This window comes from Oryctolagus cuniculus, chromosome 3, assembly GCF_964237555.1.
Source record: "Oryctolagus cuniculus chromosome 3, mOryCun1.1, whole genome shotgun sequence".
In the NCBI taxonomy this organism is placed as follows: Eukaryota; Metazoa; Chordata; class Mammalia; order Lagomorpha; family Leporidae; genus Oryctolagus; species Oryctolagus cuniculus.
The window spans coordinates 145517020-145543467 of NC_091434.1; the positions used below are offsets into that span (position 1 = coordinate 145517020).

Genomic DNA, 26448 nt, shown 5'->3' on the forward strand with positions numbered 1-26448 from the left:
CATTGGTGCTCATGGCTGATACTATTTGTTCCTCTGTTGACCCTGATTTTTATCAATTTTGGCCTTGTTATCCATAATGATCCATATCACCGTAATACTGAGAAGAGCAATGATCTTGGCTAATTCTGAATTCTGTGTACTTTTGTTCCACAATCAGTTTGTCTACTGGTGGCCCCTTCCCACTTGGTCCAAGTTGCTTCAGAATTGCCTGCATAAGTCTTTGCTTGGAGAAAAGGCACCTGCCTCAGGATGCTTTTCTCTCTCCACCTAACCAGCAAACAGTCACCTCTTTCAGGGCGGTCAAGGTTTTGAAAGCAGATCAGAGTACCCACGTTCGAACAATGTTCCTGTAGCTTGAAGGACTCAGGTGACTGCATTCTAGATAATATCTTTGCTCTGTTATAAGGAAGACAAGCACTTCATTATAAAAGTACTAAGCAATGCAGGGTAACCCTGCAAAGATGAGATTTAACAATATATAACCATGTATATTCAACATTAGGGAGAGTGAAAAAAATTCTGAATGCTGCCCAAAATATTTGGTGAGCTGTGGAGAGATGGGTGCTGCAATGGAGATTTCAAGGGGACAAAGAAATCTTTTCAAAGCCCTGATTTCTATCAGCATCACCTTATCTGTGCAACTCCCAAGTTTTAAAAGCCTGGCCATTTACTTCATTAGTGTTAAATATAGCTACTACTTTAATATCCCTCCGACTTTTTTTTTTTTTTAAGAAGATAGCAACAGTACCAAGCTTCCTGATGTGGAGCACTTTGATACGTCTGGCAGCTGCATGTTTAGTACTCACCGCTTTCCAGTTGGGTAGAACCTGGAGCAGGAATGGCCATCCCAGGCACAGTACGGATCCCTGGCCAGGCAGCAGTCAGCACAGGCTGTGCCATAGATGTGGCAGCGGTGCAGAGACACTTGGGAAATCCCTTCATTGGAGCTCACGTATAACTGTTGCTATGAGAAGCACGATGATGATTTATATCAGATGTGGAAGTTAGAAGAAGACTTTCAGCAGGAACGCATTATAATATAGGCCCACAAACCCTCGCATTCATTTGGAGACAGACTAAAAACGAGCAGCACAGCACAGAAGGGTTTCAAGCCAAAATAAATAGAATTTTCTTATGTTAATACACCTATAACATTACCACTTTCCTGTTACCAAAAAAAAAAAAAAAAATCCCTCGGGGTACCATGTAGAATGGGGATGTATTTTAAACACTGAGAATCATTGTTCTCTCATATTTGAACTAGTACACTACAGATTTAAATTATGATGTTTTCTGTTCTCTTTGAATACTGTCTCTTAGCAAAGCACAGGAAGCTTTCTTATTTTTCAAGTCTGGCAACACATGACTTTATAGATGTCAGGTTTAAAATAAAGAGCATTTTTCAGTTTAGAAGAAAACATGGTAGACTGTAAGTATTAGATGAAATGAACAAACATTTTGGTCATGTGCCTTTGAAAGTGATCTACTACTTATATCATCTTATATCATCTGTTTTAAAATTATTTCAAAGAATGTCAGTATCTATATTGAAATATATCTTGAAATTTCTGCAAAGTCCAGCAGTCTTCATCATCCTCAGTTATCAATAAAGATTTGGGATTGGGATGCAAACATATGATAATCCCACTCCGAATCCTACCCAAAAAGTTCTTGAGGTACTATTCCAATTTCTTTAGCTGTAGGCAAAATAGTTCTCAGGAACTGAAGGTATGAGTCTTTAATTGACACTCCTTATTTCCCAAAGGACTGATATTAAATAATTAAGTTAGCCTAGAATCTCTAAGTTGAGTAGAGTGGATGTGAGGAATGTGCATGGACACTTCTCTTCTTCCCATCTATACCTAAGCATTCAATAATCAAATCTGTGGGGGCACTCCAGCTCTGCAGCTCTGGAGACAGGATTCCTGGGTTCAAATCTCAGCTCAGCCACATATCTGCTGGGTAACTGCTGAATCTCAGCTTTCTTGCTGGCAACCTGGGATAATTCAGCACTTACCCCAAAGTGTTTTGTAAGAAATCAGTTGGAATGGCTACCTCACATAAAACACTTACAAGTGCTTCATAAGTGTTCAATTAATGTTAGTTAATGATAATAATATAGTAAAATCTACATGTTCTCAAATTTAGTCATTCAGATCATATATTATTCTATTAGATTAACATAATTATTTTAACCAAGTCAGGTTTTAGAAACTGTGCAGAATTTGATTCCCAGTTAGACAAAAACAACTGTGTGTTTTGACAATAACCACTGCCCTAGGAACATTTGAAATATGTGTTTATTGAGTAATTAATGAGTAAATGGTGAATATATCAGCTTCATTAAAATATTTTAGGGAAACTAGTTGAGGAAAAGACACAGGTGTTTCATTCTAGATAAGATCTTTAATTTAGCCAACTATTTTCTGTTATATGGAATGCAAGAATAAATAAAAAACAAAATCATAAAATGAACAATAAAATATATAAGCACTAAGAAAAGGACTAACTCCGTGGTACTTAAAGATGTACAACACGTCCTTAGCAAACTGTAGCCCTCTCACACTGAAAAAACAATTCAATATGCAGTTGTGCAAATGAATTCCAAAAAGTCAAATAAATACTTTGCTAATTTTTAAGGAAACATTTTAAAATATATACCATATGAGATGTTGAAAACAGATATATGAACTATAAGCAAGCTGAAACTCGTAATTTTATAGAAGACTTCTATGCCACGCCCATGGCTTTGTAACATCTAAGGAAAAGTAATTATTTCAATCAAATGGATCCATTTGGAATTTCAATCTGCTACTTTCTCTTTCCACTAAGCTACCTTAAACAAAGGGCTTCCCTGCTGACTTCAAACACAGCTCTGTCTTGGGATCAGCTCACTGGAACATTAGGCAAAATGACGAATGGCTTCTTTTTACTTGGGAAAAAGTTTGATATGCACCATCCAAACATTTTTACAGATGAGATCTTTAGCTTATTGTACCTTATTTATCTTTCCTCATAAAATTTGGTCAAGTGGAAAGAGCACAAGTCTGACTATGGAATACCACTTCATCTGTAACAACCCAAATATGGTGAAGAGCACTATGTAATCAGTTGTGCTAACACATGAAACCTTTATTCCACAGTCCAAGAAAAATATGTCTCAGGCTCTTACAGATAGCATTTGTCAAGGATCCACTTTATGTTAGGCAATTCATATAAATCAGGTCTTTTGGGAAAAAAGGCATTACTTTGCAGATGTTAGAACTTAGGTCAATAATGTTCAATGATTTGTTCATAATTTATGATCAGGTTGGGATGCAAACACATGATAATCCCACTCTGAACCCTACCCTATTTTGCCCATATTACTTCACCTTTTAGAAATTTTGTTTTAAGATAACACCTTAGGGGGCTGGAGAGATGCATGTCTTGCACATGTAGATATTGGCATTGGGTTTTTGCTTTCCATGTGCATGTACAAATGAGAAGATTCATTAGATTTCTCATCATCAAAGTCAAGCACCTTTTCTTAAAAAAAATTTTTTTAATGACATGTACACACACTAGAAAATAGCATTTCCTTACATATAAACGTGAAAGAATGCTTTGCACACTTCAGATATTTGACCTCAGTAGGAACTTAGAGAGGATCCATTATTCACAATGGGCCTCTGAGAATTTTGTGATGTTATAGTCACCCAAACACTGTCCTAAATTCTTCCTTCAGAAAGATTACTTTTATTTTGGTTGGCTTCACACACTATAATATTGGAGAATACAGAGTATACAAATATTGGAATATCTTGCTATATATATGTTCTGGTCTGGCAAACTTTAATACAAAAATAAACCAACTCAATATTTCACTATTAACTAGTAGGTTCTTTGTCAAAATTTAAGAAAATGTTGTGGCAGTAATACTTTTAATAGTGTTAATTACTTTGCTAATGGTAAAACTAGTTTTTAAAAAGTTATATATATATTTCATGGTAGCAAAAATTTTCATATACAAAGAACAGAAAAATGGCTTAGTATTTACCTTTTTGGATGAAATTTTCATTGTTGTTATGGGGACACGATTCTAAAAAAATTAGAAAACAACATATTAATTGCTCAAATGATTCATATTTTAAAAATGTTCTTTTCTATTAAAACTCAAGAAATCATCTTTTTTTTTTCCTGTATGAGAGAAAATAAAAAAGAGTGTGTATATACTTTTAAAGTATGTGTTCATATAATTATCTGTAAAATATATTTTCTTTTTGGGGACTAAGGATATGTTTTATTAAATTTAGTAAAATTTAATAAAAAGTTGATTATAACACATCTATCAATACAGGCAGTTGGAAAAATTAAAATTTGAGAAATATGAGATAAATGATGAACCATCTTAGAAAGCTGAATTTAGGATTTGATGTAGTGCTCAGGCTTGGGGAGTTTGTGGGGGGATCCCCATCAGACTCTTCACTCACGAGCATTTTGCATAAGACTCCATTGTGCACCTGTCAAGTGTTGTTTTGGAAAGACGCATTAGGCTGAACCACACTAATTAATTCTCATTGTCACAGACAAAGAAATACTGTTAGAAAAGTTCCTCTTTTGATAAATGTGAATGTGTGAAAGAGCCAGGGAACTTCCTGAAACAGTAATCCTTTGAAAGTCACTCTATTCATTACTTCTTAAACATTCTTGGTTTTTTCTAATGATTAAAATAGACTTCTGATAACTGAATGTAGATCCCTGAAATATTATGTGAAAATCTCAAGTGGAAGCAAGCTCTGAAAATCAAATGCACCCCACATCATTTTGCTTTCTAAAGTTGCCAGCACTTACAAACACTTAGAAAGAAAAAATAATGATAATCTCTTTAACTTTCAATCACAAGAAGGTTTTGATCATTCCTTATACACACAGACATACACACATGCACGTGTCAGAATTTATAATAACCTAGGCAATAGTCATAGCTCCAATTCAAGCTTAAGCAAATAGGCTTATTTTCAGGAAATATGATGAGAAGACTCAAAGAGACCTGGTTCTCCACTGAATGACAACAGAGTCTTGATCTCAAGTGACTTTGGGTTTTCTGTAGTGTAACAGGGTGACACTCAGCTAAGGACTTCTGAAGACTTAAATGCATTATTTCCTCCTGTGCCCATCACAACATCTCATACACACTCCATTATTTTTACCTCACTTCAGAAAATGTGACACAAACACCACGCTCAAGACAGTTACTGTCTTGATCTGGCCACATCCATCACTGGCACACACATCAGTAAGAGAGCTCCAACATTTTTCAGACTTGCTTGGACTGATGTCCTCCATAGGAATCTTGACTGACTTATTTCCCCAGTGAGAGTTTATTCCTCATGATGATAACGCCAGTAAAACTCTCAGAGCAGACCATATGTAGTTGGCACATAATCGGAATAACGTACAGCTCTTTAAGACCTCTCCATAACAAGTATGTTTGGGTTTGTGTCAGACTCACCTAATTAACGTATACTGATAATCCAAAAAAAAAAAAAGATATTTCAATACTAAAAATGAAGTGTTGCAATATGACACTTTTGCTGTAGTCAAGAAAATGCCAGAATAAGGCAATTCACATAATTTTGGCCAGCCGAGTGTCCTGACTAAATTGAATTGAGAAAAAAAAATATTTTACATATAATGCAATTTTGGTTAATCTAGTGAAACAATTCTTTACCAAATAAGACATGGAAAGAACACTTGAATGGACATAGTTGACATTATTTTTAAGAGCATAAATTTCATGTCCTAATCACAAAGAAATTTATGGCTGGCATTAAAACCTGAAAACTTAATAACTTGTTGGGAAATCTGCCAGAGTTCCTCAGATTTTTTCTATTTGAGTTCATTTTTTAAATATTTCTTTTTACGTAGATTTGTGAGCAAAATCAAACAGCCTTATATCACAACTTCTATGCTTATGAAGTCAAACTTTTCTGGTGATCACGGGAATACATTAATGAGCCAATACATTGTGAGTCCACCCAACTGAGCAAAGCCAAGTGCTGGGTGTGCTCTAGAGCTTTCTGAAGTGCCGCTTTTAAGCAGTCCCAGGCTAACACTGGACTTTAATTGTCTCTGGGACACACAGCAGTCTGCAGCAGGACTGCTTCTACGCTAGGGTTTCTTCTACATCTATAGTTCCTCTGGCTGTGGCTTACCCACCTTTCAAAATGCAGATGAAACAGAGAAGTCTTATCTCTAGGGATGGGCTGTGCAGGGGAGCGGGTCATGGCAGGACCCCGCAAATGGTCTCTGTTGGCTATCAGCTTCACAAAAAGTAGGCACTCTGCCCAGACCACGTGGCATCTGACAGGACTGAACTTCCCTGTGTGTCTAATTTTTTTGCTCTGCTTTGTTTTTTCATTATTTTTTTAAATCTCAAATTCAAGGAAGAGGAGAATAATACAATGAAATCTCATGTTCTATCAGTAGTAGTACAAAGATGTTTGTTGTATTTAAGCAGAGTGACATTTGAATTAAAAGCAATAAAACAAGAGAAAACAAAGCAATTTTGCTTGAAATTACTGCCTACAAAAATATAAGAAATCTTATCTTGCACAATAAATACTGTGAAGCCATCTGGGTTTCAGTGGCTGGTGAAGGAAATGATAAAAAATCCTTTCATGCCCAAATCTTCCAGACTTTGACCACAAGAGCTCATTTTTAAAAAATAATGATGGCCCAAATTCTTCATGTTATGATGATAGCTGAAAATAAAACAAAGCTAATCCTTTTATGTGGAGATAATTTGAAGTGTAAGAAAACACTTCACAGAAATATTTGTTCTATATTTCTTATTTTATCTGGTGGTTTCCTACCCTCAAACATTTATAACATTCATTTATTTGATCTTTTATCCAAAAATTTTCCTCTTGAGTAGCTGTCAGATTAAAGAATTGCATTCATCACGCAAGTTCTGAGATTAATGGAAAAGATCTTCAAACCTTAAAGACTTCCAGCTCCTCCAGAATGAGCTCTCCGTTGGCGGAACTGTTGGTGGGAAGGACCACCACCTTCTGCACAGTCCCTCGGTCTAAATTAAAGAAAGAAACAATGAGATATTAACATAGCTTCCTAAAGAAAATGCATTTAGAGGTGAGACTTCAGTGGTTTAAAACTTGGATTCCTATTTATATGCATATTTATTCATGAAAAAGATATTATATATACATATAAAACTGTATATACAGAGATTATTACCATTTGTAAGACAGTGAATTTATTCCAAACCTGATACATTTACAGAGATTTCATGTAATTCAAAGGGAACTAATATGAACGTGTTGTATACAAGCATAATTATGAGAGAAGGAAAGAATGAACAGATGTCCTAAATCTAAAGTTCTGAACCAACTGTGTATTCTGGAAACATAATCCATAACCGAGTTTAGCCTTAGTCCTCCAAACCAACATTGTAAAATGACATCCCTATCATTTTGGTAACATGGATGAACCAAGATTTCCTTATCTGAAGAAAAAACTAGTGTGAAGGGATTTTTATAATAATGAAAATTCACTAGTTCTGGAAAATGGACATTTGCTATGAAGCTAGCAAAGAGTTGAGAAAGATTAAAATGGCGCACTTGCATTTCAAAATAGTTTTCAAAAGAGAAACATAACTGTGGTTTTATTTCAGGCGTGGACACCTGGCCATAGAAAAATTCTGTTGTTTTCTTTTGTTTGTTTTTTTGTTTGTTTGTTTTTTGGTTTTTTGACAGGCAGAGTGGACAGTGAGAGAGAGAGACAGAGAGAAGTCTTCCTTTGCTGTTGATTCACCCTCCAATGGCCGCCGCGGCCGGAGCGCTGCGGCCGGCGCGCCGCGCTGATCCGATGGCAGGAGCCAGGTGCTTCTCCTGGTCTCCCATGGGGTGCAGGGCCCAAGCACTTGGGCCATCCTCCACTGCACTCCCTGGCCACAGCAGAGAGCTGGCCTGGAAGAGGGGCAACTGGGACAGAATCCAGCGCCCCAACCAGGACTAGAACCTGGTGTGCCGGTGTTGCAAGGCGGAGGATTCGCCTAGTGAGCCACGGCGCCGGCTCTGTTGTTTTCACAATTGCATTTCTCATGTGGAAATATATTTCTCGCGATATTCCTAAACTTTAGGAAAAATTCTAAAAGTAGATGGGCCAAATAAACTAAAACAACTAAAATGTATGCATATTTTCTAATTTGAGATTTATCAAAAAGATTCATCCAAGTAAGTGTAAAATCAAGTAAAAACTTATATAACTGCAAAATATATTTCCATTGAATTGATGATCTGTATCATAAATATCAAGCTATTTGATGTTGCTCTTGTAAGTTGTCACTGAATGTAAAAATATGCATGTCATCAACAGTTAAAGCAGCATTCTACTGCTCTGTTGAGAAATGCCCAGAACAGTTAACTTGAACTGAATTGCACAGGACTCTGTAATTTAGAATCACTTAGTGATTAATTCCACAAATCTGAAATCACATCTCAAGTTGTCTTGTATTCCACAGGCAAGAGCTAGTCTGTTATAAAGAACCCATTTTATATTTACAATTTTTATTTTATGAACTCAATTCTGAATAGAATTCTTTATTAAAAAAGCTATTTTTTTTATTAAAGAGATAATGGCAGAAAGAAAGTGAACAAGTGCTCCCATCCACTGGGTGCCTTACCAATTACCTTACCATTACAATTACCTTACCATTACCTAGCAATGGCCTGAGCAGGCCAGGGGCTTGAAGCTGGGAGCCATGGAATTCATGTCCCCCACACAGGTGACAGGAACTCAATTCCTTGAGTCATCACTGCTGTCCCCAGTGTTTGTATTAGCAGGAAACTAGAATCAGCATGGGGAGCTGGGAATTGAATCCAGGTGCTCTGATGGGCATCTTAATCACTGTCTTAACCATCAGACCAAACACTCATCTTTAATATAATTCTTCATTTAAAAGGGAGGGCAGGCATTTTGCAAAATGGTTAAGATGCTGTTTGGGATGCCTGCATCTCAAAATCAGAGTGCCTAAGTTCAAGTCCTGCCTCTGCTCCCAAGTCCAGCTTCCTGCCAATGTACACCCTGAAAAACAGCAGTTGATGGTTCAAGTGGTTGTGTTTCTGCCACCCATGTGGGAGACACAAACCAAGAGCCAACTGTTGTCTTCTGTCTGGTCCAGACCCAGCCTTTCTGGGCACATAGGGGTGAAACAGCACATGGGAGGTCCCTCTCTGTCTCCTTGTCCCTCAGATAAATAAATGAATACAAATTTCTAAAAACAACAAACTCAACTTTAAAATGTTATGAATTGAAATATAAAAACCTGCCAAATTTAAAAAACAAGGCTTACAACAGAAACACAAAGTGTGGAGAGTTTGCCAGAACCATGCCTGAAATTTATGATGATTCAAAGTTTGAGCACAGGATCCTGGAGGTTTCAAAGTAGGCTCTGATTTTAAATTCCCTTAAATCATACCCCAAACATGAACAAACTCAAACACACACACACACACACACGTTTTACTTATCAGTTAAAACTGCATAAAGAGAAGTGAACATTTAGTCTAGCTGTTAAGACACTGGTTAGGACACCAGTATTCCATATCTGAGTGCCAGGGTTCCATGCCTAACTCTGGCTCCTTACTCCTGCTGCTTGCTAATACAGACTGTAGGAGGCAGGGGTGATGGCTCAAGTAATTGAGTTGCTGCCACCCAGGTGTGAGATCTGGATTCAGTTCCTAGCTCCCAGCCCAATCCTGGCTGTTGCAGGTATTTGGGAGAAACACAACCGTAGATGAATGCTGTTATGTCCCTCAAATGAATAAATATTTTTTAAAAAAGAATGAAAAAGTATGGAAAAAATTAAGTACCCTCAAATGAAACAAGTGGCTCATTTTTTAGCATACCTTACCATTTGATCAAAATTGTACAGAATTCATCATTTTCTTCTGAAAAGGCATGCAATATATTTCATTCATGCTACTTATAAAATATTACAGAATAGAGCCGGCGCCGTGGCTCAATAGGCTAATCCTCCACCTTGCGGCGCCGGCACACCGGGTTCTAGTCCCGGTTGGGGCGCCGGATTCTGTCCCGGTTGCCCCTCTTCCAGGCCAGCTCTCTGCTATGGCCAGGGAGTGCAGTGGAGGATGGCCCAGGTGCTTGGGCCCTGCACCCCATGGGAGACCAGGAAAAGCACCTGGCTCCTGGCTCCTGCCATCGGATCAGCGCGGTGCGCCGGCTGCAGCGGCGGCCATTGGAGGGTGATCCAACGGCAAAGGAAGACCTTTCTCTCTCTGTCTCTCTCACTGTCCACTCTGCCTGTCAAAAAAAAAAAAAAATATTACAGAATAAAGAGCTATAAAATGAATTAACATAAAGATAATATAAACTGGCTCTTGGCTTATTTGCAATGAAAAGCTAAAACACTACTTTTATTGTTACCTTCTTTCTTATTTTGGTCATTTTCTATTTTGTGGGTAACATATTCCCTACACGAAATGCTTGGAAAAAAACCGTTGAGCTCCTTCATTGACTCCTAAGAGAATAAGCTGACTTGAGTTGTCTTCTATTCGTTTTGACTCAGTGATTCAACAAGAAATTATCGCGTGCCTTCCTTGAGTTAGTGCGGAGATAAACGAGCATGGGACTCACAAGTTCACAGTCTAGGATTTATGGTTTTTTGGGTAGTAAGTGTGTTCCCATTAAAATGCTTGTCGTTGAGAGATATGCATTCCACAACAGCCATAAAACTCCCAATTACTTACATCGACATAAAGCCATCTCTATGCCCTTTTGTTTGAAGATGATAATATACCCATCAAACGTCTTCCTTTTGAGGGTGGTGAGAATGGTATTTCTTGAGTGTACTCACAACTATAAACCCTTTTTATTGTTCTGAGAATTGGGATATTGCCTTTATATCCTTGGCCTAAGCTGCAGTTACAGGGATGTCTTTTTTTTTTTTTTTAAATCTAACTTTGTGTATGTGAAATGTAAATAATAACCACTTCTTCTATAACTGACATCTATGATGCAAGCCTGGAATCACTTCCCCTTGTTTGGGTAATATCAGGCTGAGACACCTTTCAGGAACCATCCCTGTCTCATTTGCAGTCTTCATGGTTGAGGGAAGAAAGGCTGCAGCTCCAGAGAGCTGCACACGACTGAGGCCTGCCCAGCAAGAAAGAGCTTTGCCTCCGAGATTCTTGTTGGAGGAAGTCCCGGAAACATGTCAGGCTCAGTCCTGGCTGGAAGTTAGGTGAGGAGGAGTCTTTCTGAGGCCAGGGATGGCAAAATCTCATAAACATGGAGTGCTGGACCCATCCTTGCTACCACCTGCAGTGACTCAGAAAATAAACAACGTAGAGGAAAGTAGACCTGAGAGATGGTGAGATAAGCTCCTGGAATCATTTGAACACCAACTGAGCTATGTATCAGGCTGCCCTCTGGATTTCCCAATCAAAAAAGGGAGGGAAAAAGGTTCGTTGCTATTTGAATAAGAAGAGTGGCCACTTTCAGGTGAAAGGGTTCTAATAAAAACTAAAGGAAGAATGCACGCAACTGCTTAGCGTGACAGTCAGCACATGCTATGCCTTCATGAAGTAGAGGCACTTTTTAGTTCTAGCTCTACCACTTCCTAAACTCTTGACATCATTGCAGCAACTTTCCTCACGAAACCTAAATTTCTTCATCTATAAGCTACAGATAACAGAATCATCCAAATGCTGTTGTATGAATAAGCAAGGCAAATCTTAGATGGGAGCTGCATAAATGCAATCCTATACATACAGATTATACAGACTTATCAACACACATTAATGATGCCAGTTTTATTTTAATGCATTAAACCTTTAATAAAAATTCCCAGAACATGCCTTCTTCCAGCCTTATTTACTTGGTACTATCTACTTTTTGTTTTGCAATACAGGCAAAAATAAGCAATTTTATCCTTAAAATTTCCTCTGTGTCAAGAAATCAGCTTGCACTTACAGAATTAATGATTGTTAGCTGTCTTAAACCATGATCAGATACATCTCATTACTCAGCAGGTTATTTGAATACTAATTTGCATATCTCTCTACTGGGGCTCATTTAAATCACAGTCCTTGGAGGCTTTTTCTGGAAACCTGAGGTAGGGGGGGCAACCTGTCTGCTTGGCTCTAGGTTTCTGGGGATCTAGGGATTGTGGAGAAGCCCTGCTTCCTTAATCAGATCTAATGTGTCCCCTCCTCCTAGTTGCTGATCTGCAAATATATTCTAGTTAGGGCTAGTTTCATGGGTCACACGAGTTACTGGGCTCAGAAAGCCTGCCGATTTGACTACTGCTCTGTTGCCACCTCCTTGACATTCTTAGTAATTCTTTTAACAAGCAGCCCCGAATTTTCATTTTGCACTGTACCCAGCAAATGATGTAGCAAGTTAAGATTTGAGGTGTGGGAAGTGACAGCAGTCTGCACAAGCTCAGAAACAGCCTTACTCAAATTACTAAAGACAAATGTACAAATCCCAAAGTTCTACAACTCAGCCCTCTCCAGCTTTTTCTCTGTCTTAGCCACATTGCCTGGAGAGGCCATCGCAGGCAGCCCCAGGCTTCACAGTAGGGATAAATAATGATTTTACGGTTACAGTCTTTATGCATTAAAATTAGCATCAGAAAAGACAAGGTCATATTTGTTAAATGGCACTTCTTCCTTTAATCTTCCGAACCAGTTTATTAAACTAAAGAGACAAACTTAAAGCCAAAGAGAACTGCAAAATCTGTTTGGCAAATGAAAACGTTACAGACATGGGGTACGTATGACTATGATGTGGAATAGGCAAGTGGCTGGATACCTGCAAGCCACCCCCCACCTACCCGTGTCCTCTTGTCAACCAAAATGTCCCCTTGCCTGGGATGCATTTGCTTCATCCATGATCTAAGGAGGGAACACTATGAAAATATAGATATTGAGTTGCACATGGAACCTGTGGAGGTGCCATATAATTCCCTGGTCGCTTCATGTTTGAGGAGTCACCACCCCTTATGCCATAAAACGGGCCAACAATAGGGGAGGTGCTCACTCTCCTGTAGACCATAGCTGGAGGGGCTGCCAGGTGCTCTCACTCTATCTCCTCTCCCCAGCCTGTCTTCATTTTGGGCAATCTTCTGGCCCACTGCCCACTCGTGATGGGTATTTCTCTTTGCCGGGCCACCCACGCTCACGCTGTGTGTACACGTGCTTATTTTCTCAGCTTTTAAATAAATGGCATCATTTTGTGTACCTTGTTTGTGTCAGTACTCCTAATGTATGTTTTGTGCATGACCAGACCGTGGACTGAAATTAATAAACCCCTTCCCCACCTCAACTAGAGTTGTTACATTGTTCATGTCTATTATTAGATTTTACCAACTGGCTGCTTTATTTCTCGCTGCTCCCAACATCCATTCCTCATTTCCTGTTAGGTTACCAAACTGCTGCTACCTTCTTTTATTAGTCATTTTAAAATGGGAGAATAAAACTGAGTCATGTGTCAATGAAATCTTTATTTACTGAACCTACTTTAAGAGGTGGTGATTCTACTCATGCATAACCCATTACCAAAAAAAAAAAAATACAATGTCTCTAAAGTAGGGTGTTTAGCACAATTTCTCACATTGAGCAGTTTCTCACACAGTGAGCCTGAAATAGACAATTCAAGTGCCCTGCTGTTGACATCTTCTGCTTCAGCCTTGGGGCAGTTGGAGCCCAGTGATTCAGCAGTGGCAAGGCAAGGTGTTCCTGGGAGGGCGGGTCCTTGGATCTACAAGTGATCCAATAATCTTCCCAAGTGTGCAGATTCTAAGGAATTTTAGAGGGTTGTATGCACTGGAAAGCCCTTGGTTACCCAGTTAAACAGGTTTCTTTGCTGTGGTCCTTTTCAGAAAGATTAAAATATTTTTCTGCATTGTTTAGGGGGAAATACAGAACTCAAAATCTTTCAAGTTTATTAGACAATACTATTTCCTGGACTACTTAGCACCTGGAGTCACATACAATTACAGGAGTAGTTTCTCTCAAAGTGGCTTTCAGATGACCTCCTTAAAGGCATTTGGGGAGTTTACAAAAAATGTGAGTATAGATGCTCTCTCCCACGTCAAAGGGGGAGATTCACAAGCTTTGCAAGTGCTTTGTGTTAACATTTAAGAATTACGAGAGACAAATAGTGTAATTCCTTTTAGCTTATTTCATGTCTTGGTATTTGTATTTGTCAAAGAGGAAGATACAAAATTATTTTTTTAAATATAAATCAGCTAAATTTTTATTTTCTTTAGGTCTAAATTTAGCTAAAATATTTTTTACTAATATATAAAATTAAGGACTTATTTGCAATGTACTAAAATATACTTGGAAAGTTTCCAAGCAAAATTATAATAAAGATGTTTCAGATATTTTGAAAATCAGAGGGTGTGGGGTTGGTGCTGTGGTAGAGAGGGTTAAGCTGCCTTTGCAACACTGACAACCCATATTAGAGAGCAGGTTTGAGTCCTGACTATTCTATTTCTAATCCAGCTTCCTGCTAATGCACCTGAGGAGACAGTGGAAGATGGCCTGGGGCCGTCGTTGTGGTGTAGCGGGTAAAGCTGCCGCCTGCAGTGCCGGCATCCCATATGGGCGCTGGTTCTAGACCCGGCTGCTCCACTTCCAATCCAGCTCTCTGCTGTGGCCTGGGAAAGCAGTAGAAGATGGCCCAAGTCCTTGGGGCCCTGTACCCATGTGGGAGACCCAGAAGAAGCTCTTGGCTCCTGGCTTCGGTTTGGTGCTATCTGGGGATTGAACCCATGGATGGAAAACCTCTGTCTCTCTGCCTCTCCTTCTATCTCTGTGTAATTCTGACTTCCAAGTAAATAAATAAATCTTAAAAAAAAAAAAAAAGATGTACCAAGTGCTTGGGCCCCTACCCTGTCTTGGGAGACCAGGATGGGCTTCCTGGCTCCTGGCTTTAGTTAGGCAGAACTAGATGTCACAGCCATTTGGGGAGTGAACCTGCAGATGGAAGATTGCTTTCTTTCTCTCTGTCACTCTGCCTTTCAAATAAATAATAAATATAAAAAAAAAACAGAGAATGCATGATATGATTATAAAATGACACAATAGAACTCACTGAAGTTTAAAACACTAAAAGGAATGATAAAACCAGAAGTGGATATAAGAAAACAGGGCCTTTCAAAGCCTTTCTGGATCCAATATGGCTGTTGACCATGATGAGATGATTGATTTACAGGATTTCTCTGCAGTAAGCAACTCTAAAACTGGAAAGATTGCATGAGGAGATTGCTTTTAGGTAATGAACAACAGGGAGTAGACAACTGCAAAAAGGGATCCTCGTAAGCTAATTTTCATGAGCACCCCACTTTCTGCCTTGTAATCGTTTCCTGGCCGAGGTTCAGACAGCTATAGTCCAAGTACAGTGCAGTGCTCCCATGGAGATAAGAAGGCAGGCACGGAAATTGGGGACAACAAATTTTCTGGTACGGGGGATCAGTTCAGAAAGGGAATTTCAGAAATCCATGTGGAAAAACCTTGTGAGCCTGGGCTGAGTCCTGGCTAGGAGGAGGCTTGCAGGAGGAGTCTATCACCGTGGCTCAAAAAGTTGAAGCTTCCATGGAAAGCATGAGACGGATACATTTTAGACTCAACAATTCAGATGGAAGAGCAATGCAGGGCGGAGCTGGAAGTCTCACTAACACCTTCTTGAAACTTCTGGCATCCAGTTGACAGTAGAAGGGCTGAGCCTTTATAAATACATGCCACATTCTAGAGTAAGACCTACTGTAGGCTTGCTATAACAGAACCAATAACCAAGATCTGATAAGGCATGGAAAGGAGAGAGTTTGAAGCTTAAAAGTCCCATAAAATTGGTGACTACTCTGGAACATATGCATTCTACCAAAGCAAACAACAAGGCCAAACATGCCCAAGACGATTAGGTAATAATGAAGTGCTTGCTACAATAGGAGTTAACATTATTCAAAGCAAGGTACCAGAATGCAAAGCCAGGCTATTATCCACAATGTCCAATATTCAAAACAAACCTCACTACATAATAAAGAGAAAATATGATCAAGCATCAAGAAGAATAAAGAAGTCACGACAGCCCAGATGTTAGATTTAGCAAATAATAACTAAAGATGTTATTATAGCTATTATGTAAATGTTCCAAGAACTAAAGGGAAATTTGTTCAAAATCTAAAGGAAGACATGATCTTAATGGGTGAGCAGAAAGAAAAACTCTGCAGAGATAAAAACTATTGTAAATAAGGGACATTTTAGAACTAAAATTGTACTAACAGAAACAAAATATTAATTCTATGAATTTAATAGAATAGAAGGTTGAGGTTGAAAGAAGAGGCAACATATTTGAAGATGGAAAAATAGAACGTATCCAATTGCAGCAACCTAGAGGAAAGGGACTGAAGAGGTGAACAGACTTTCAGACTTGTGGCATATTATCAAACGGCCAAATAATACATCTAATTGGAGCTTCAAGAAAATAGAGGGAGATTAGGACAGAAAAGATTGTGGAATAAATAATGGTTCAAACCTCCCGAATTTGATGAAAAATATTGCATTCCAGATAAGGAATTCATCAAGAACCAAGTTTGACAAACATAAATACAACCAAACCTTACCATCATATGTAAAATTTTGAAAAAAATGATGATACAGAGAAGAATCTTTGAAAGCAGCAGAGGAGAAGGAAGACCATGTCATGGAAACACAGAATATAAGCATGAGAGACTTTTTATGAGATTATGGAAGCCCGAAGCTAATGGAGTAACACTTTCTAAACACTAAAAAGAAAAAAAAAAGTGAACCCATAATTTTATAGCCATGGAAACTTGTCTGTTAAAATGAAGGTGAAGGGGTGGGCATTTAGCCTGGTGGCTGAGACATGCTGAAGTGCCTGGATTTGAAACTTGGCTCTGGCTGTCTGCTAACCCAGACACTGCTGTGTGGTGGTGATGGTTCAAAGAATTAGGCCCTCCTGTGGAAGACGTGGATTGAGTTCCTGGCTCCTGGCTTTGGCCTGGCTCAGTTGGGGCTATTGCAAGCATTTGGAGAGTGAACCAGACTTCTTGAATATCTATCTCTGTCACTCTTTTTCTCTCTCCCTCTGTTTCTCTTGCTCTGCCCACTTCCCTGTTTCTCAAGTCATAACTTTTTAAAGATTTTTTTAAATTAAAGTGAAAAAAAATCACTTCTAAAAAATTACAGGCTGGTAAATATTCTGCCTGCAGATCTTCTGCATTTGAAGAAATGCTCTGGTATCTTTCAGTCAGAGGGAAATAGGACAAAAGGGAAAGTCAGCTCTTTAGGGAGGAGTAATAAGAACCAGATCTGACCTTCTTTCTGTTGGGGGTGACTGGTCGGCAGATTCAAGTTTTGGAACTTCTGCAGACATTTGGAAACAGGATAAAAGCTGTCACGAGGACAACGCTGACCCCTGCTCCTCCTAAGGAAGACAGAGCCAAAAATTCCCAAGACAGAAGCTGCAGCTCTAACTAAATCACATTTAAACTCACCCTCCCAGTGTTTTTCAGATTAGTGAACCAATACTATTTAATATAAAAGTAAATAAACAAATTGAGACACTTTTGAAAAGCTTAAGTGAGAGTACAATAAAGCTATTCCCCTGAAAAAAGCCAAACAGTTATTTTAGATGGCTTATATAGAGCAAAAAAAATAAAATCAATATTTATAGTATGATACCTGTATATTTGTAGGAGGCTACACTTTTTAATTCAGTCCACTATTGTTTATTATCATTTTTTTAATAATTTTATGAGAGAACATATTTTTAATTTATATTATAGTCAAGGGTTTAATGTTCTACTAACTAGAGTTCAACAAGTAAAAAATGAAAGCAGGAATACAGGCAGAGGCTATAAAAATAATGACATTTTACTGTAGGTGAGTGAAATAGACACCTTTCATTTGATTATCTGAGATTCTAAAACTCAAAGGTTTTTTTAATTTTATTTTATTTAATTCCTTTGGTGGCAAGATCTGTCCTGACTTGAACTAATTTGGTCATAAAAAGTGACCTGCACTGACTGCAGGCTATTTGCAGTCTTTATTTATTACACTGGGTTTGAAGATTTCTCTGTTTCACTACAGACACAGTACACGGCATTGCTACAGGGTGTGGTCCAAGGTCAACACACTCTGGTGTGCACACATGGCCTAGTCTGACTCACAGACTTTTGAGTGGTAAATGCATTTGATTTTAAAGACAGATATATTCACTATAATTCCTTTTCGCCCCTTTTTCTTTGAACATTTTCTACACTTTTTTTTTACAATAAGCAAACATAATTTGAGCCACAAGAATAATAACTTTAGATAAAGTAAAGTTATTGACTAAATCAGGTTCCTGTTTTCACTACAGTGACAGCGTGTAAATCTTTAAAAGCACACACAGTGAACAAACGGAACTGATTAGGGAAGATATCATTGTGTGTGCCAAACAGCAATTATGTTAGAAGGAATAGTGCTAAATACAGGGTTTTCCCCATATGCTGAACACTGTGTATGTGAGTGACTGTGCTGTGTGGTGGTTCTCTTTCTGCAGTTAGCTCTCAGGAGTAGAAAACCTCTGCTCACTAACAGCCTCATTCATGGTTGTTCCTCTACTACTGCTTAGTCTGTTGGTCTGGTCTGTCTGTCTCTATCTCCACTTCTATTGAACCTGCAGCAGTGTCCTTTTATTCATTCTGGTTTTGCACTTGCAAATGGTATAAACTTGATCAAAACATGCCTCTATACTCCTTTCTCTTTCTTTATAAAATGTGGATGTCATATTTGCCCTGACAAAGCCACTCAAGATCAAAGCAGAGAGCCTATGGGAATCTTCCTTGTAAACTCTACAGAGATTACAAACTCTCCGTGGTATGAAATTGTCCTGCTTTGCCACTCCCCTCACTTGTCACAAAAATCATTTATTTACTCTTCCTATATAGCAGTTTATACTTTCCAAACAAAAAATGCTCTATGATATCATCATCATACAGGATTCAACTATGCATAATCTGCCATTATGGTGGTTTTCTCTTTCTTCTTTCTTGTTTCTTACTTATTAATTGTTGTTGCTACCACTTTTTCCTCGTAGATTCTAAGCAGTGCACTCAGAGTTTTGCATATATAATCTCATTTAATCTTTAAGGGAAGCCTCTCACGCAGGTGCAGTTAAGAAGATGAGCTCCTCTTTTCTCTGATGTCTCCAAGGCAGTGAAGCTGAATATCTCCTTCCCAGCCACTGGCTGCCAAAAACTCATTGAAGTGGACAATGAACATGAACTTCATACTTTTTCTGAGAAGCATATGGCCACAGAAGTTGCTGCCGACGCTCTGGGTGAAGAATGGAAGGGTTATGTGGTCCGAATCAGTGGTGGGAATGACAAGTGAGGTTTTCTCATGAAGCAAGATGTCTTGACCCATGGCTGGGTCTGCTTCCCATGCTGAGTAAGGGGCATTCCTGTTACAGACCAAGAACTGGAGAAAGAAACTGTAAATCAGTTTGGGGCTGCACCATCGATGCCAATTTGAGTGTTCTCAACTTGGCTATTCCTAGATACCATGGTGCCTTGTCGCCTGGGTACTAAAAGAGCCAGCAGAATTCGCAAACTTCTCAATCTCTCTAAAGAAGATGATGTATGCCAGTGTGTTGTAAGAAAGCCCTTAAACAAAGAAAGTCAGAAACCTAGGACCAAAGCACCCAAGAGGCAGTGGCTAGTTTCTCCACGTGTCCTCCACACAAATGCTGGCATATTGCTCTGAAGAAACAGCGTACTAAGAAGAACAAGGAAGAGGTGTAGAATATGCTTAACTTTTGGCCAAGAGAATGGAGGAGGCAAAAGAGAAACACTATAAATGGATTGCCAAGAGACATAGGCTGTCTTCTCTGAGAATGTCTACTTCTAAATCTGAGTCCAGTCAAAAATAAGGTTTAATAACAACAAATAAATAAAATTGTGCTTAAAAAAAAAGCAGAAGCTGAGGCTTAAAGATGCTGAATCATTTGTTCAAGGTCACCCAGAGCTGATAAGTGATAGAGGGCAAGATTTTAACCTGGAGCCTTTGAATGCCAAAGCATGCTCCCTAATTTTGACCTTAGGATTCATCTAGAAATAACAAGTAGTTCCAACAAGTTATTCTGTATTTAACATGGTTTTCGAGAAATCCCCACCAAAATTAGAATTGGCAATTGTGGGGAGACTCTCTGGAAATCTTAATTACACACCACTGTGCCATAAGTTGATCTAGAATTTTATAGGTAAACACACAAGTACTTGGATCCATTACTGCTGTGGAAAAATTCAAGGCTATCCTTCTAAATAGGTAGGATCATTGAAAAAACAGACTTCTAGGACAAAGACAAAAGAGAAATCTTAAAGACAACTATTTTGCTAAACTGGAGAATATATAGTAATGAGTGGCTACATTATGTTTTGATTTAATTGAGGCATAGCAAAAAAGCCAGACACAGCCAATAGACCCTTTTCAAAATTTGAGCTAATGTATTTTTTAAGAAAGAGTTCAAGAGAGAGAAGGAAAGACAGGAAGAGAGAGTGATCTTCCAATCACTGGTTCACTCCCCAGATGGCAGCAACAGCCAGGGCTGGGCCAAGACAAAACCAGGAACCAGAAGCTTTCTCCAGGTCTCCCACGTGAATAGCAGGGCCCCAAGCACTTGGGTCATCCTCCACTGTTTTTCCTACGCCATCAGCAGGGAGCTGGGTCAGAAGCGGAACAGCTGGGACATGAACTGGCACCCATATAGGATGCTGGCACTGCAAGCGGCAGCCTTACCTGCTATGCTACAGTGCCAGCACCTTGAGCTAATATTGTACTTAATCATCCAAGTTGTCTGTCCTCAAGAAAATATCTGTTATATCTAATATGCTAAAAATTGTTTAATAAGTTTACAACTGGGGCCAGCACTGTGGCGCAGTGGGATAACTCCCTGGCCTGAAGTGTCGGCATCCCATATGGGTGCTGGTTCAAGACCAGGCTGCTCCACTTCCAATCCAGCTCTCTGCTATGGACTGAGAAAGCAGTGGAATATGGCCCAAGTCCTTGGGCCCCTGCATCCATGTAGGAGACACAGAGGAGGCTCCTGGCTCCTGGCTTCAGATCGGCACAGTTCCAGCTGTTGTGGCCAACTGGGGAGTGAACCATTGGATGGAAGACCTCTCTCTCTCTCTCTCGCTCTCTCTCCCTCCCTCTCTCTCTCTCTCTGCCTCTCCTCTCTCTGTGTAACTATGACTTTCAAATAAAATAAATAAAAAAAAATAAGTTTGCAATTAATGTTGGCATATTGTGTTTCTAGAAGCTAATTCCCTCTATGAGCATTAATCAGTGCAAGACATAATCCACAGAGGCTGGCATTATGGTCCAACACCAGCATCCCACATGCACACTGGTTCCAGGCTACTCCATTTTCAAATTAGCGCCCTGCTTATGTGCCTTGGAAAACAGGAGAAGATGGTCCAAGTGTTTGGGACCCTGCAAGCACGTGGGAGACCTGGATGGAGTTCCTGGCTCCTGGCTTCAGCCTGTTTCAGGGCTGGCCATTTGGGGAGTGAACTAGTGGATGGAAGATCTCTCTCCCTTTCTCCCTCCTCTTCCCCTCCCTCTCCCTCCTCTTCCTCCTCTGCCTCTCTGTCCTCTCCCTCTCCCTCCTATTATTAGAGATAATATACTATTAAACATATTGTTTTAGTTACTTCCTGGTGATGCAGCCAAAGGACACTGAGGTTTGGCCTCAGCAATCACTAAAATTCATGCTTTAGGATTTTATAAATTAATAAAAATTACATTTTACTTACTTTAGCATTTCTTGTTGTATTACATCAAGAATTGCTTTTACTTTATTTCAATGTCAAATGGTCTTACCATGAGCAATGCAGTTAGACTGTATAAGGTTTTTACCGATCCTGTACTGGATGTACCAAATTTCCAAAGATGCAAACTTATGGCTAATCCTTTCAATTAATCTTTTATAGACTGCAAGTTAATACACTGTATGGTCACTAACTAACCTATTTTCCAGCACCATTTTTACTTTAAGATAGGCCATGGTGCACTAGCTTCCAGAGATACATCATACATACTAGCTGGCCTGGAGCATCCACTCATACCTCCAGGTGTCCAGATACAAAGAGGCTCTTCTTCCTCTGCATCTGGTCATCTCCTAAGCCCATGGGAAGCCTGGCCTAATTCCTTCTGTTCAAACTCCCCCGCTGGCGCTGCAGCTCAATAGGCTAATCTTCCGCCTTGCGGCGCCGGCACACCGGGGGTGTGGGGAGCAACTGGGAGCAACTCGGACTAGACTAAGTTACTGGAATTAAGACTTATTCTATGCATCTGCTCTCCCACAATATGGCGCTGAGAAGGGAGAAACAGCTTCTACACAGCTGCCTCCAGTTCAACCAATAAACAGCAGGACCTGCTCCTGATTGGAGGAGAGCAGCATACTCGGCGTGTGGGTAGCAGAGTTGGGATTGGTGGAAGAGGACTATAAAGGAGGAGAGAGACAACATGCACCAGGAACATCTAAGGGGAACATCTAAGAGAAACACCTGTGCAGCCCCCGAGAGAGCCGGCCGGCAGTGTGCCGCTCCCCCGCGGAAGTGGGGAATGTGGCAGGGGGAACCGCCCTTCCACGGAGGTGGAAGGGACTGCAGCCAACCCGGGAAGAACCAGCAGCAAACCCGGGGAGGGCCGAGCAGATGAAAGAACAGCGCAGGGTCCTGTGTCGTTCCTCCACGAAGACGGGGAGCGACACGGGGGTTCTAGTCCCGGTGGGGCGCTGGGTTCTGTCCCGGTTGCCCCCTTCCAGGCCAGCTCTCTGCTGTGGCCCGGGAGTACAGTGGAGGATGGCCCAAGTCCCTGGGCCCTGCACCCCATGGGAGTCCAGGAGAAGCACCTGGCTCCTGGCTTCGGATCAGCGCGGTGCGCCAGCCGCAGTGGCCTTTGGAGGCTGAACCAACGGCAAAGGAAGACCTTTCTCTCTGTCTTTCTCTCTCACTGTCCACTCTGCCTGTCAAAAAAAAAATCCCCCTTTGCATCTGGAATGCTTAGTCTTCTCTCAAGTGCAACAATATGTAAGAAAATTGGATAACAGGGTAAGCAGCATATTACAACGGCCCTCAGATATAAGGGTGGCACATCCAATGATCTCAAAGACCACTTCTCCCTGCCTGCTATGTCTTTTCTCAGGTCACCACACTATTGCTTCTTTTATTCTCCTGTTAGTTTCCTGACCATTCCTTCTCCTTATTTTTGGTAAACATTCTTATTTTCCCACTCCTTAGATGAGCTGCAAGAGTGACGTCCTTATCTGCCTAGTCCCCTACAATGACCTCCAACATTGTCAGGGATTCAGTCAACACCTACATTGCTAGTGACTCCCATATCTCCATCTCTAGAACACCCTCTCTGCTGAAGTGTATCTGTAATAACACCCTCTTTGACTTATCCAAATCTTCAACTCAATGTGGGACAGACATGGCTTCATTTTAATTACTGTTCCTAACAGCTTCACAATACTCAATAAGCCATTGTCTTTCAAAACCTCCATTTACACAACAACGTGGGGATAATAATTGTGTCTCATTAGGTTTCTGTGAAGTTTTAATGAGATAAAGTATTTGCGGTGATGAGTTCAATCCCCAATAACTAAGAGATCAAATGAAAGAATAGGTGTGCCATTCAAGAAAAGAATTCAATACTCTCCAAACCTGCTTCACTGATTCTCCGTAACCTTGATCAGCCAATGGTCATGCTTTCTTGCCTATCTGACAAGCTTTTAATCTATAAATTCAAGCCACAAATGAATTTGTAATCATTAGCTCCTTTCTTCCTCCTAAATAACTCTTGAAACCGATACTCAATCTTACACTTCTAACCCCTGTTTTAATTTAGACTGTTATCGTTTCTTGCCTAAAACATGCGAAAGGTCTTCTTATTTCCATTTGAATATAGCCTACTTATCACTGAGAAAGAGATCTATCTAAAATGAATATTGGTGGTACTGCCACATATTCCAGTGTGATACACGTATCACACACCTGTATACCTCTTCCTCCTGAATACAGAGGAACAAGAGACTCATCTCTAACCAAAAGAAAAATGTAAAAGGGATGGTGTGCAATACCATGATCATGCTACAATATATGAAACCCAACCTTGACAGACTGAAGGGGAAGATTCTACCAGCCTCCAAGAAGCAGACAGCCATGTTTTGGACAGCCAATGAAGAGACTCATGTGTTTGGCCACTGTGGGTGACCTTAAGGAACTAGATGTTGCCAACAACCCTAAACTCCAAAGCCAGATACAGCCTGCTCTATACTGACTGCAATCTTGTGAGACCTTGTATAGCCACTGTTGGGGAAAACTGTAAGATAATAAATGTGTGTGGCTTTAAGCCACTAACATTGTGGTTCTTTGCTTTGAAGCAACAGAAAACTATCTAAAATGTGTATCACTCATGCCGAGTAAATTTTTATTGAATTGGATTAAACTGTCTTCTCCAGTGGGCCATGAGATCCCAAAGTAAAGGTGATGTTACTAATCTTAATACATCCTAAGCCCTAGCATACAACAGGCTCAATAAATTCTAAAGAATGAATAAATGACATCTCTGTTATATATTACTAAATGATTCCATAAAGATTAAGAAACAACAATGGAACAGAACACATTAACTTTTTTGCATTTAGAAAGTTTTTTTCCCACATTTTTAAAACATTAGCATTAATTAATATTTGTAAAAGAATCAATTAAACTGGAATTCAAAAGCTAGTTGAGAGGCTGGCATTGTGACATAGACAATTAAGTTGCCACCTGCAATGCCAATTCAAGTCTTGGATGCTCCTTTTCTGATCCAGCTGGCTGCTAAATGCATCTGGGAAAGCTGCAGAGGATGGCCAAGGGCTTGGACCCCTGCACCCACACAGGAGCCCTGGATGAAGCTCCTGGTTCCTGGTTCCTGGCTCCAGCCTGGCCCAATCCTGGCCCTTGTGGGCATGTGGAGAGTGAACCAGTAGGTGGAAGAGCTTTCTCTTTCTCTCTGTTCCTGTAGATGAGTCTTACAAATAAATAAATAAATAAACTCTTTAAAATAAACCCAAGCTACTTGAATTAATTTTATGCCATTGTCATAAGCAAATAACTAAATTATTACTAATTTAATGTCTTAAAACAATGCAAATTTATCATCTAAGAGTTCTGTAGACTAAAGTGCAGCACAGGTCTTATTGTGCCAAACTTAAAGTTTTGGGAGGATTGTATGCCCCTCTACATGTTTATAGGAGAACACTCTTTGTATTTTTCACCTTCTAGACATCAGTGCTATCCTTTGCTATGTGGGTCCCTTCCCTCACTTTTCCGGCCAGCAAAGACCTATTACTTCGACACTTCCTGCACTGTCACACCTAACTGCAGCCAGGAAAGGCCATCTGCTTTTAAGGAGTCATGCAGGAGACTGGGCACACTCAGACCGTTCAGGAAAATCTCCCCAGCTCAAGGTCCCTAACATTAAAGCTATCTGCAAATCTCTTACACCAGTTAAAGTAACACGCGCGCAGGTTCTGGGTGCTGCAAGCTGGGGAGATTTGGAGGCTACTACTCTGCCTTCCCCATGGGGGAACAGAAAAATCATCACACAGCTAAGTGGAACAGACAATCCTCATACTATAGACTCACCTCAGAAACTCTGAGTTCAAAACTCTGGGTTCCAGTTTCACTACCTTTCACGTCCTAAAATGAAATATTTCCTTCCATGTACTAGAATCTGAACTTTCCCCAGTTCAATAAAAATTTTTGTAAAATGCCAGCTTACCACAGAAACCACCACCACAACGGACCAATCTTGGCCTCCTACAGGTGGACACATGGAGCCTGGCTAAGGGGAAGCTGTGAGCTCTGCTGCGTGGGGCGGTGGCTGCCAAGTCTGCCTCAGGGAACTGACAGTACATCAAGAACAAAAACGCTACACGGCTCTTTATTCTTCACGCAGCAACAACAGACTTAATGAACTCATGTCTGGGAACATTTTCATGTTAGTCTAAGAGTGCAGGGTTGGATAAGGCAGCACACAGGGCTGAGGGGGAATTGTGGGTGTTCACAGGTCATCCATAGGAATTTCGGTGGTTGGAGGTAAAGGAGCCCTTGTTACGTGGGCCAGGCAGTGCCATCTCTCCTGCTGACTGGAACTATGTTCTTGCAAGTTACTCAGAAATGCTCCAAATACATCAATCAACTATACAGGAGCCACGTGAATTAAGTAAACCTAAGAATGCCAGAGTTTTATGTGTGTTTTGGAGTGTGTAAGATAAAAACCTCATTGTAAAACAACTTTTGGACATGCAAAAATTTCATGAGACATCTAAAGTTAAGGTGAAATCTCATTCTAT

At 40.0% G+C, this 26448-nt stretch overlaps 1 protein-coding gene across 3 annotated transcripts in view; it reads right to left on the reverse strand.

Moving 5' to 3' along the window:
• Positions 1-26448, reverse strand: part of SEMA3C (semaphorin 3C) — a 187435-nt gene that overhangs the window by 15751 nt on the left and 145236 nt on the right. For all 3 annotated transcript variants that reach the window (XM_017342732.3, XM_008258295.4, XM_070071246.1), the window contains exons 13-15: positions 6984-7072; positions 4040-4081; positions 807-964 (exon numbers count right to left, since the gene is read on the reverse strand). In XM_017342732.3, coding sequence (XP_017198221.1) covers positions 807-964; positions 4040-4081; positions 6984-7072 — 289 coding nt within the window. The remainder of the gene's footprint in view (positions 1-806; positions 965-4039; positions 4082-6983; positions 7073-26448) is intronic.